The 12,778-nt window shown below is 42.9% G+C and overlaps 1 protein-coding gene across 7 annotated transcripts in view; it reads left to right on the forward strand.

Moving 5' to 3' along the window:
* Positions 1 to 2,041: 2,041 nt before the first annotated feature.
* LOC109507579 (pleckstrin homology domain-containing family A member 5-like) overlaps positions 2,042 to 12,778 on the forward strand; it is a 21,900-nt gene continuing 11,163 nt past the window's right edge. The window contains exons 1-10 of one of the 7 annotated variants that reach the window (XR_002166491.1): positions 2,042 to 2,330; positions 2,449 to 2,553; positions 4,256 to 4,328; positions 6,323 to 6,423; positions 7,148 to 7,263; positions 8,477 to 8,962; positions 10,172 to 10,652; positions 11,243 to 11,326; positions 11,899 to 12,018; positions 12,645 to 12,698. Coding sequence is in view for 6 of the 7 variants with exons in the window: in XM_019857099.1 (XP_019712658.1) it covers positions 2,262 to 2,330; positions 2,449 to 2,553; positions 4,256 to 4,328; positions 6,323 to 6,423; positions 7,148 to 7,263; positions 8,477 to 8,962; positions 10,172 to 10,652; positions 11,243 to 11,326; positions 11,899 to 12,018; positions 12,645 to 12,698 (1,689 nt within the window). In the remaining variant the exon portion in view is untranslated. Of the gene's footprint in view, positions 2,331 to 2,448; positions 2,554 to 4,255; positions 4,329 to 6,322; positions 6,424 to 6,939; positions 7,055 to 7,131; positions 7,264 to 8,476; positions 8,963 to 10,171; positions 10,653 to 11,242; positions 11,327 to 11,898; positions 12,019 to 12,644; positions 12,699 to 12,778 lie in introns of those variants that run through there. The other 6 variants (XM_019857099.1, XM_019857098.1, XM_019857100.1 and 3 more) reach the window with 6 other exon arrangements.

Consider the following 12,778-nt stretch of genomic DNA (forward strand, 5'->3'; position numbering starts at 1 on the left):
ATTGATTATCGTGGCCTAAAGTATTATCTACGAAGCACGACACAAGAAGCTGATGGGAAATGAGCATCAAATACCCCTTTTCCACCAAAACAAACTTGGTGCTCGTTCGGCGCCGGGGCCAATGCTGTGCTTAGTTGATGCTTAACAAGTTCTTACGAAGAATGTGTTTCCACCAGCAAAGAGCCAAGTAGGAGCTACGTAATCACGTCATCGTAAACCATCCAAACATCACTGCTTATGTCGACATTTACCCATGAGCGCCTGCGCTATTAATAATAATAATAATAATAATAATACTACGACTACTAATAATAATAATAATAATAATGCGCTATTAGCACCTGCTAGGCAAAATAGCAGAGCATCGATTATACTTTTATGTAATATATAACGGGGACATGCAATCATCAAACACTGATATCCTTCCTAATCATTGTAGATGATCACGAGGCTGGCTGCAAGTCGGAGATCGCATGCTATCTGGGCACATCCGCGATCGCTCGTTTGATGGGACACAATCATACCGGGGGGTTCACCGCTCAACAGTGAATCTAAAACTTCCGTGTTTCCAGGGAGTCAATCCTCTACATCTGCGATCGTCATGATAAGCCTGCCCACTGCCCCTTGACGTACAGTCTGGCCTAACAAATAATTGGGGCCATCTTAAGCACCAGTTTCAAGCACCAGAGCTAAGAGCTATAGCCAATTTCGGTGGTGGAAAAAGAAAGAACTTTTGCCTACCTGGGCACTGGCCGGGAACTAGCGCTAGCACGAGTGCGGTGGAAAAGAGCCAAAAGAGAGCGACATCATTATTAGCATGCCACATTCTAAAGATTAAAAAAGTAAACATCTAAAGTTCTTAACAATAGGAGAAAAACGTAATCATCGACTGTCTTTTTCCCTTTTGTTGTTTTTAAATACATGAATAAAATACATTTCACAGTGCCTCTTCCCTTGATGGCCCTTCCGCGGTGTTTTTATGGTCAGTTGACACATCATTGATTGTGGGTCATTTTTCACTGCTAGTGCAGCAAATCCTCTGAGCTCATTAACCCGAGGAGGCAAACCTCAGTGGCCACTCATCACTTTTCACAGGAAATTATTTTCGGGTTGGAAATTGTGTCCACTGTGATTCAAAGGAGGATTAGTCAGCTGTTTTTTCCATCACAGGACTTCAACTCTGAATAGAACTCAATTTCTTATTCAGTCCCCTGACACAGCAATCTTTTGATAATAAAGGGTAATCAAGATGAGTGGTCATGAAGTGGTTATGTCATCTTTATAATGAAAAACAAAAATGTCACTGCATCTTGTGACGAACAAAGCCAAACAGTAACTTCTACTCGAAATACAGGTAAGCAAATATCAGCTGATTGTTTTGAATCTGTACTTGTCCGTGTAAAACATGTTGCCGTGCTGCATGAGATTAAGTATCGTGTGGGTGGTGCCTGCATTTATTTATTTATTTTAAATTAGTTAAAATTTTTTTAACCGAGACAATGTCATTCCATGTTATAGTCTCTCCTGTGTGTGCACCTTGACAATGACAGCATGGAATCCGAGTGTCTTTGCCCCTGTAATAGTCTCAGGCTCCTGTGTAACCTAGGAAATGAGCGATGGAATGAATGAAAAAGTATTCCTCGGCTCCTTTTCATGCACGATGCCATGTAATCGGAAGACTTTGGGGTCACCAGCATCAAATGAGAAAGTTTGTCTTATGAAACGGAGTTAGCAGCGTACGAGGTCGCCGACCCAAACCGCTGTCAGCGTTGCAGTGCTTCTGCTGCACTGTGGTGTCATGTTTCCACGAGATTACAACGTTGTTCCCCACCTAAAGAATGTAGGACATCCCCATGGGCCAGACACAACTTGATTTACATGGCGTTCAACCCGATGACAGGCTTTCTGAAGGTGCGATGAGATTCATATAACAGGCATTCTGGTGTGATTTACCTCAACTACGGCTGGATTTCGGTGCGTCAGCATTCTCAAACCACTGGAATTATTTTTTTTTTTCCCCTCAAGTGACCGTTGGTGGAATTGGCTTTATTCTTTGTTCTAAGCTGAGATCTCATCACAAAAGTTTGTACTATAGTGGGCTGACGGGTCATTAAACAATCGAGGCCGCCCTGCTTCTATTCTCTACCTTTTTACTAGGGTCGCAAAGTTGGACCTCACGTGCTCTTGCTTGGCTTGTGTGCACGTTTAGATCTGCCGGCAAAGTGCCAGTGAATGAAAAAAAGGAACAGCCAAGAAGCATCATGAGCGAGGCCTCCAACAACACGGGCGGCTCGGACTGTGCCGCAAACCAATCCGGCGCAGCAGCAAGGGTGAGTAACATACATGATGGGGCAACTCTGACCAGAAAATAGAACTAGGTGAAATTTTGATGTCTTTTAACACGGTCTTTTTGGAAAATAACAGCTGACATATACATTGCAATTGTAGGCATCAAGACCGCCTAAAAAACTTCATAATTTTGGAAAGAGATCAAATTCTATCAGGAGGAATCCCAGCGCTCCCGTTATAAAGAGGGACTGGCTCTATAAGCAGGTAAACAAAACGCTTTTGTTTGTGCGAGTTATTTTCTGTGCACTGATTCTGATGGTGTTCATTTAGAAGTAACGTTTTCATGGTCTTTCGCAAAAACAGCACCATAATGGCCTTGGGGCTTTGTCTTTATTGCTCGATAGAAAAAATGTTGGAAAAGTCATAAAAAAATCAGCAGACTATTCCTTTTCAGATTTACATTGGCGATAGAAAGACACACCACAGTTCAAAGTTTTTGTTGCATGAAAACATCATTCAAATAGTGGCGGGCGTGTGCTGACACCCATTAAACACGTGTTTGAATGCGATTGCAAAATTCTGAGCAAAGCCACATCCCTAGTTATAACATGTTCACACCTCTGCAACGACATTGTCAGTTAATTTTTTTACTTTCCCTCTCAAAGGTTTGTTTTTTGCATTTTTCAGTTGTGTTGGATAGGTTATAGATCACGTGAATAGTTTTGAAATCATTTTTCCACCAAAACATGGAATTTGAATGGGGGGGTGTAGACTTTTTATATGTATGATAAATGATCAGGTATAAGATATGTATTTGATGCCATAGAAGATCGGATTTATTCGTCCACTTTTGCTGGCTTGGCTACATAAGCACTGTTTGAATAGCGGTCCTTTATCAGGGCTCCTGCTTGCAGCAGCCGGGGTGAAAAGGGGATGCTCGAGGCGCTCGTTTGCCAGAAAGGACTCTCAGGCGTCAGTGGCAGACTCATTTAGCTTTGATTGCAGCCTCCCAGCCGCGTCCTTTCAATGCACGAAGGCTTCCTTTGGTTGTGCTGCCAGCTGCTGTTTCTTTAGGAGCTCAATCAGGGTGATGGAGATCAAGCACGAGCTCAACAACTCAGCGACGCTGAATAAAAGCTGGATCTTCGCGTATTTTCCTGCCTCTGTGAAACTGAGAAGCAATTGAAGTCCTTCTAAGTCCGTTGAAGGAAACATCTAAACCCTTCAGCGAATTCATCGGTGACATATAAGTGTCCCTTTGAGGGGACAGTGAAATACTTATTTTTGAATTCAGTCCAGTGAATGCACTGGTGTCAAAGTCAAGGCCCGGGGGCCAGATCCGTCCCGCCACGTCATTTTGTGGCCCGCTGGAGCAAATCATCTGCGTCAACTTTCATGATCCTTGCTGAAATCTGTACCGAAATGTCAAATTGTCATGGGGAAGAAATGACGTTCCCTCCGAGGGAAGCCGTAACTCTGAAGTGGCCCGCGACAAAAAATGAGTTTGACACCCCTGAGTTAAGGTCTGAACGTTGTCTCAAGCTTCTGCTGGAACATTTTAAGAACAGCTTGGCGGAGCACATTGTTCAATATCTTGTCGAGACTTTGACTAATTTCTTTTGAAAAGTATTTCATTGTTATACTGAAAGACTTATCTTTAATTTCACCTACCAACCTAAACCACTGCTATGGCAACCCTCCAGGCAGTATTCTTCTGCTCAACATCTATTGCTTTGAAACAGGATTTCAGACCATTTGGTGAAAATTTCTCTCTATTAAAAACAACAATGTTTTAAAAGCCATTCATTTTCCACTTTATCACTCAAGAAAAATGTAGTCAAATGCCAAGTCATATCCCATCATAATTAAGTGAGAACCTTAAATGCTCTCTCCAATTGAATTAATCTTTTTTTTTTTTTTTTTCCGGTAGCTAACTATGTATCTGACTCTTCTGGTGTCTTTGCAGGACAGCACCGGGATGAAGCTGTGGAAAAAGAGGTGGTTTGTGCTGTCAGACTTGTGTCTCTTCTATTACAGAGGTGAGTCATTCCAACGAAACGCATCTTTCAATGCTACTGCTTGCAGCAACTGTACCCTGCACGCTCTCCTTAAGCCATGCCCCGGGCTACTTCTGTTTAGCTGGACTCAATCCCTGTGCTTGTACAAGATCCAAAGAGACTGTTGGAATGGCTATGTAAGGAACATGGCTTGGATTATGCCTTCCAAACATGGTTTTGACAAAAGGAGCTAAGCTGGAAAATGGCTTTCACACCGATTTAGAGTTGTGAAACGAGTTTCCAGGAATCAAGCAGGCTCCTCTCACATTGCGGTTCCTCTGTCATGAATCCTTAAATTTTCCCGACGACATTTACAGACACCCTTGTAATCCCAACAAGCGACCAAAACCGTGCACCCTATCTCTGCCAATATTAGATTTTGATCAGACTTTTTTTTTGTTTCTTTGTTAGCAGCATTACTATCCAACCAATGGATTTAGATACAGATTGATGGTTCTCATCGTGAATTTTTCTGCTCCCAAGCAGTCGGTGGGAAAGATGTTGAGGCTGATAATGAGTCGCCATTATTACACAGATTTGGAATGTCTGAAATATTGACACTTTTGGAACGAGTGATTGGATCGTGTCTACTTAAGTTCAGTGCTTAAGTGTAGTCCACATGAAAGTTAATAACTCCAAGGAGATAAATAAACCGTCTTTCATATTTATTAATAGTTCCTTTAGCTTTATTTTAGCATAAGCCTCACCTTTCATACAAAAATATAAATTTTTTGATGTAGATTAATTTTTATTTATTACTTTTTTAGTCTGGATTAGTTGTTTTCTTAAATCACTTTTTCCCAGCTTGTATGTTGCACGATTGCTGTTAGGCAGCAGATTTACAGAATCTCCTATTCCGGTGTTGCTGATTCTGCTTCTGTCTTTCATATTTATTAATAGTTCCTTTGGCTTTATTTTAGCATAAGCCTCGCCTTTCAGACAAAAATATTAATTTTTTGACGTAGATTAATTTTTATTTATTACTTTTTTAGTCTGGATTAGTTGTTCTCTTAAATCACCTTTTTTCCCAGCTTGTATGTTGCAGGATTGCTGTTAGGCAGCAGATTCACAGAATCTCCTATTCCGGTGTTGCTGATTCTGCTTGCTCAATTAATGCAGACCCGGTCATTCTGCTAATCAGGATGACATCGAGTCTGTGTTGTTTCTGCTGTCTGACAGTGCCATTGGCTTCTTTCCGCCCACTGACTGACAAAAGCCATAGACAGAGGCACCGGCCCCAAAGGATTTACACAGATGGGGATGTTGAGAAATTGTATCCATCAGCAGAGAGTGGGTAGGAAGTGTGGTCATGATCTCTCCTATCATCAAACCAAAACCAACAGCTCTCGATCGTGTTTATCAGCCAATTAAACTTGACTTTCGATCCTGTGCAGTATCCGCTTATGGCCGGTAATTGTATGCCCTTGTGTGTTGAAAAGAAATTTGATTTACTACTGTTGTCGAATACGCTCTCCACGTTTGTACATGACCAGAAACCAACCGGAGATCAATTGTTTTACAAAAATCATCATTCACAATTTCAGATGGTATTTTTTCCCCCTTTCTTGGAAAAAAACAAAACTGTTCGACAAATACATTTCCCAGGTCACTTAAGGTGATTTATGAAACAGGCCCAGTAAATGACAACTCGGAGGTGCTGATGTTTTACTTTCCTGCGCGCGTTCTGCTGTTTGCAGAGGTATTGCAGGTATCAAGATGGGAGTTTAGGTTCTTGCTTAAAACGCAGAGCTCATTGTTAATGCCCCCTATGGAGAGCTCTCGATCGTCAATATGGAGCCACCTCTGCAAACTTAATGACCAGTGTGGAACTTTGAATCAATGCTCATCTTTTCCACAACCTGCAGAATGTAACTGCAATGTGACCCCTGGGTAAATTTGTGTCCCCCCTTAAGTTGATCCAAATAGCCATTCTTCCACCTTGTTTAAAAGCGCCATTTTTTTTTTTTGCCTTGCAGATGAAAAAGAGGAAGGGATACTTGGCAGCATCCTGCTTCCAAGCTTTCATATATCCATGCTGTCCGTTGATGATCACATCACCAGAAAGTACGCCTTCAAGGTCAGTGCTTTCAACCATCAAACAATTAATGAGGGTTTGAGGCAAACATAAACACATTTCTGAGGAGAAGCAAAACATGAACAAAGGCCCCTCCAAAATCTACTTTGCTGTGATTGCTGTTATCCAGAAAGTGGCAACAAGTCCTTTCTTTGTCATTGACATTTGAAGAGCAATAATGCAATGTCCATCGCAAGCCGAAACGTTAAGAGATACGGGAAATGCGCGTTGCTGCAGGGCAGTGGCCACATGAAATGGGTTCACAGTAGTGTGTACGGTTATGATTTTGGGTCTTTCCTAAACCCTGAAAGTCAACAAGTACTCCTGCCAAGCACAACTAAGACACAGACAGCAAAGGAGTCAGCCCACTTCTTTTCCAACCTGGTCACATGCGAGGGAGTTGAGGTAACGAGGGGCAAGAGCAGGACATGACCTGCTGCCGTTTCTTTGCTCTAAATCTTCCGCATCGTGCTTTGGGTAATCGGGGTATTTTTTCAGAAACTGGCAAACAGGGTATTGGGGGTTGTCCGATAACCATTCTATTTCTCTGTCACACTTGAATCTTTTGCTTTGCTGGCTGGGAGGCATTATTGGAAGCATGCAGCGACATGTCTGCAATAAGATTCACGACCCGGTAAGTATGATTTTAGCAAATCTGCTGGTCTAATCTTATAAGTGCGGCATTTTCAAATTCTTAGTTGTCTCTTTCAGAAACCTTGTCACGCAGGCAACACATCCCAACATGCGAACATACTACTTTTGCACGGACACAGCCAAAGACATGGAGTCCTGGATGAAAGTGATGACGGATGCCGCGCTTGTGCATTCCGACCCTGTCAAAAGGTTTGTAAGTCATCGGTGATTGCACTACACGTTCAAAACTGCCCATTTTGTCCCTTTGGAGTATTCCTTCATTTTCGTGTCACGCACGTGTGCTGAAATCTGAATGTATGATGCTTGGCAACGGTTCACCACCGACATTTGGCTTTTCTATTTTCTGTGTTTGGGAAAGAAGCTTTGACCTTGAAGGTCACTTAACTATATGGGCGATGTCATTTGATGGGTAGCGTGCAAACAAATGTTTGCTTTAGGCCTATGAACACAGTGAGCAGTACATCTAACACTGGGCACAGCTTTCATCAGTAGCGATGATAGTCTTTGCCATTTTGTGTTAAATGCCATTTTGTGTTAAATGTTATTCAGCTGCCTGTCCGTGTAATGCCCTTTAAGCATGGGTGAGCAGAGGCGTAATGATGAAGTGCTTTGTAGCTACGGGGTGCTGCTGAGCCTAAAATCCACCAAATGGCGCTGAGAAAAGTGTAATGCTGCTAAAAGCCAGTCAAGTATAGCGACACTACTGTGTAGTAACTGCAGAAGTGCATGATTACTGCACTTTTTTTTTTTTTATGGGCTCCATGTGATTTCAGGTAGGTAGGTTAAGGCTTTATAAGAGATGAGGCGACTGTGGTAGCTCTTTAAATGGGTTCAAGCGCAATCTCGGAAGGAAATGCCCCTCCAAACGCTTTTGTTGCTGACCCACTAAACCGGTCTGATAAGAGGAATTTGCTCATCGTTGAAGCGATGACTTTGAGTCCATCTAAGGCCAAGGAGCGGCGGTGTCAATTACCTCCAGAGACCTCCCAATGAAGTAGAGATTTGTGGTGAGCTGCAAATGGATTTCTAGCTGCTGAGCACCACCTTTCAGACATGCCCTGGCAGAGGCATTTTTTTTTCTCTCCCTGGAGATATCACATTTCACTTTACATACCTGGCAGCTGGAATATTGTGCATTGTGCAGCTCATCTTCATGCTTTCTCGTTGTTTCAAAGCAATAGCAGAGTGCCCCGTGAGTAAATTAAGACGAGCGCATCATACTAATAGTACTTAATATTTTTTGTGACATTTTTATATGGTGGTGTGCTGTGAGATTTTTCTTATGTAAAATGGGTGCCTTGGATCAATAAAAATTGGGAAACACTGGAAATACAGATGTCTTATCAATGTCACGTGTTAGTGCGGACGAGTTCATTTGTATTTGTTCCTTTGTCATTATCAGGTTGGACAAACTAAAAGTGGAACAGTGTGGCCCTCAGGAGGTCAATCACGTGGCCAATCACAAGCCACCGTTAACACAGCCCGAAATTGAGAACAACGAGCGCAACCGCGAGGGGGACCGCGAGCATATGCCGGAAGAGGACAGGAAGCAGCGAGATGCCGAGCGCTATGGCTTCCAGAAAGATGGCGCCGACCCCAATCGCCCCCTCACCAAGATCAACAGTATCAAAATGCAGCCAGCCCAAGCACCAGCGATCACAGTCAAGCTCGCAATGCCACGCAGCCCGACAGAGATTGATGGCTCACACCAGAGCCCCCAAGTCAACGGAGCTGGTGAACCCAGGCCAGCTGACTACACTGGAGTTCCCCCTCAACGAAGTCCAAACTACGAGCCGGAACGGACTTTGAGTAGGACAAGCTCGATGCAGCAACTGGAGCAGTGGGTTCGCACGCAAAGAGGACGCGCCCCGGATGATGACACCAGGAGGTTTGTGTCATTTACTTGTATTAATGCCGTGCTGACTGGGTGTATGTAGTTCAATAAAATGTTAACCAAATGTACCCGGTCGAACATTTCCAAATGTTTTTCACCATACGTCTTCCCACTGTCTGTCTATATATATATATATATATATATATATATATATATATATATATTGAAAATCAGTTCAGATAATTGATGGTCTTTAAAAAGCACGCCCTCTGGAACGTTGAATTGTTTCTAAGGCGCCCATGCCTTCTTTAATCTCATTAAGTGTTACAGACCAGAATGCACAAATGCCAAGTTTTGACAGGAAGTTTGAATGGAAACTCTCTTATTGCCAGCTGTACTCTCTTTGAACCCACGTTAAGCAATGTTTTTGTTGTCTCTGGAAAAGTGTAGCATGTCCAGTGGTGTTCTTTTGGGTTTCTGTTTACTGACTAAATGCACATGGAAACACAAAACCTTGTTGGCTACTGGTCAGTCAAATTCCATTAACGTGAGATGGTTATGTCCAAAAGGAAGAGATATGTCATCTGCAATTTATTTGGTTGTCGATAATAATCGCCAACAGACCTGTGAACAAGACGAATCGGTGAAGATTGTAGCTATCTGCAGATAGGCAGCATCCAAACAGCTCTCAGTTCATTACAGAGAAGTGATAGATGTCAGATGGAAAATATGCACTCGTCGGTTTACTTTCTGTCACGGATTTCTCTGTGGTTATTCGCCATATTTATTTATTTTTGCTTTGAAGAAGCTGAAGACACTCTGAATCGGCGCATCCTAATTCACTACATGGCTCAGTGACCGAGTCACACCTCATCTATTATATTGCAATGATTACTCTTCTAATATTCTGGCAGACCATTTGGCTGTGATAAGTGTAGCTTGCTTTCTTTTCCAAGAGATCAAGAGTGTGTTTTTTTTCTCCTTTTTTTTGTATTTGGGCCCTCCCACTTAACTATTCCCTTCCCTTACTATAAAACAAAGTATGGTTTTAATCTCAATCTTAAATTGACTACAGATACCATAAAAACCAAGTGATGCACTTCATGTTTTTATTTTAGGATCCTGATTATTTATGTCTATGAACAAAAACAGCTCTATTTGTTTTGGTTTATTGCTATGACTAAAAGAAAAAAAAGTACATTTTATAATTGAATCAACGCAACATGTTAGTTCAGGATTTGATCACTTATTTTCCTTCCGCAGCATCGCGTCGTACCAGACACTCCCTAGAAAAATGCCAAATCATCGGATGCCCCATGTGCCTCATTATGGCGACGGTTACCGCAGCATGCCCAGAAATAGCATGGCGCAGCGGGACAGCATCTGCAGCATGTCGCCGTCGTTGTACGACCAAACCTTGGGGCCCGCGATGGCTGACAAGTGCCGCTCCGTGCGCTCGGACACAATGTGGCAGCTATACGAGTGGCAGCAACGACAGGCCTACGCCAGACCGCCGGGGATGTATGGCCACATGGCCAGCCCCAAAACCATGATCAACCTTTCAGAGCATGCTGCGCCGACCTACTCCATCCCACCTTCGCCTTCCCACGGTTCGCTGTCAATGTATGGCGGTTACTCTCAACCGCGATCATACAACATGAGCAGTGCCCGGTCTGACATCGCTTCCCCCATCTACCAAAGGGAGATGAGTATGGACAGGCGGCACAGGCACCAAATCCCGAAGGTTAGTCAAGAACTGAATGAGGTGTTGATATGTGTAGCAAAGCTTTTAATTACCGTTTATTCTCTCCACAAGGGTTGTTTCCGCATTATGAGTTGATTATTATTATTATTTTTTTTGCAGTGAACAGTTTCTGATATATACTACCCTGTTTGTAGTAGATCTTCTTCCAAGCGTACTCACAGTTAATTTGAATTTGATGTTGCAGAAAGTGTCACAATTTCAAGTGATCACGGTGTTCGAAAACTATCTCTCTCTCTCTGTCTCTGTCTCTTACACGAACACAGTGTATAGTCAATAATGAGATGTCGAATGTGTGGGATTGTTTGATCATATCATCAATATTCTTTTTTTTCCTCCCATTAGTCTGTCTAGGAAATTCCATGGTTAGATGTTCATACCTCTGTTAAATTTCATCCAATGAGACTTCCTGTAATGTTCACGAGGAATGTTTTTTTTTTTTGTTATTTTTTTGCACCCTTGTTATACAGAAGAAATTCTGGATCTAAATTTACTTGATTCCACTGTAATTTTTTTCCCCCCCAAACAGTGAAAATAATTGTGAAAATGAATGTGTTGCCCATCTCTTTCAGTATGCCTATCCACCTGATAGGAGGTCAATGCCTGTAGGAATTCCAGTCCAGACGATCACTGCTCAGTCTCTCCAAGGCAAAAGTGTAAGTCTTACTGTGGATTTAATTGGTCTGTTAGCTATGTGTGAGTAAGTTGTCAAAATGCATTACGATGCCATATTCTCAAATGTGCTGGGTTGTCGAAACAATTATACCCTTCCTTGACTGACTGTCTGTGACTTGTGTCCATGATGACCTTGTGACAAAACAAAGATGGAGTCAAAATCAGTTTTCCTTTCTGCAAGTGATCGGATTAAGTCTCTGCCGACTTTAGACGCTCTTCAGAGTCGCTTCGCGCCAGCATTGATTTAAAAACGCTGTCAGTCTCAACTCTCTAAGCCAGCTCAGGAATGTATGTCAAAGTCACTGTTGCTAGTGTGCGAGCTGCTTTCCGTTATCGATGCAAAACGGCTCCTCTCTCTCGGGTGCAAGTTGGGAGTTTGCATGCTGCCAACACCTTGGCTAATCTCGTTGTTGTGATCTGCATGAAAACTCACTAGCTGGCAGCATTGATGCATCTCCTATCCTGGTGTGTTCTCTCCTTTTTTCCTCCTCCCCCTACGGTGTCCCTGCTTGATAATGGCTGTACGCGTCCCACAACCTCACCTCCTTTGCAGCCTGAGGAACTGACTTTGCTTCTGATAAAGCTGCGTCGGCAGCAGGCAGAGCTAAACAGTGTCCGGGAGCACACTCTCGCACAGCTTACGCAACTTAACATGGATGGCGACAACCCAAAGGTCAGCCCCCCCGACCCCACCCCCTCCTCCGCCCCAAAGATGTTCCTCTGGAGGCATGTTAGTTATTGTGTGGCGTGTATGCCATCCATCCCCCACCTCAGCTATCTATCCTGATGTACAACAAGGTCTGTTTTTACTAACGAGGGACATCAGCTACTCTGCTTGAAAATCTAATCAAACATTAGATTCATTTTAGTGGGTTAGCAGTAGATGATTGTTCTCTAAAGAGTCCAGACAGATGTTAGCAGTGAACGAAACTTAAAACCATTGGCAAGCTTCAAGTCGTTTGGGTGACTGCCACGTGTAATGCAGTTAAATCAGGATTCCCTCTTTTAAGATGTCCGAGTAGAGATTTGGATATTTTAGGTCAGCAGGGTGTGGGATGAGGGTCTGCCATCACTTCAGACTAATGTTCCAGCCAGTTTAAACTGCTGGGACACGAGCCCAGCCCAGCTGTCGTGTGTCAATATCTTCTGTAGCGTATACCCTGTCTCAACTTTCTTCTGCCTCTGTGTACATGATGACATCCTTGAAAATGTGAGCAAATTGAATACAGAATGCCCCTCATTTGGTCTCCATATTCTTCTTCTTCTTCGTCTTCTTCTTGCTGCTGCTGCTCACACTAGAACGATGCTCTGTCCCATCATCTCCAAAGGACTCTAATGTATTTGGACAATCAGGTGGGGTAATGCATGGTTGCCTGGCCCTTGCTTTTTAAATGTTTTTTATAATTTATATATATGTATGTATATATATATAT

Source organism: Hippocampus comes, unplaced genomic scaffold, assembly GCF_001891065.2.
Source record: "Hippocampus comes isolate QL1 unplaced genomic scaffold, H_comes_QL1_v1.1 scaffold186, whole genome shotgun sequence".
Classification (NCBI taxonomy): domain Eukaryota; kingdom Metazoa; phylum Chordata; class Actinopteri; order Syngnathiformes; family Syngnathidae; genus Hippocampus; species Hippocampus comes.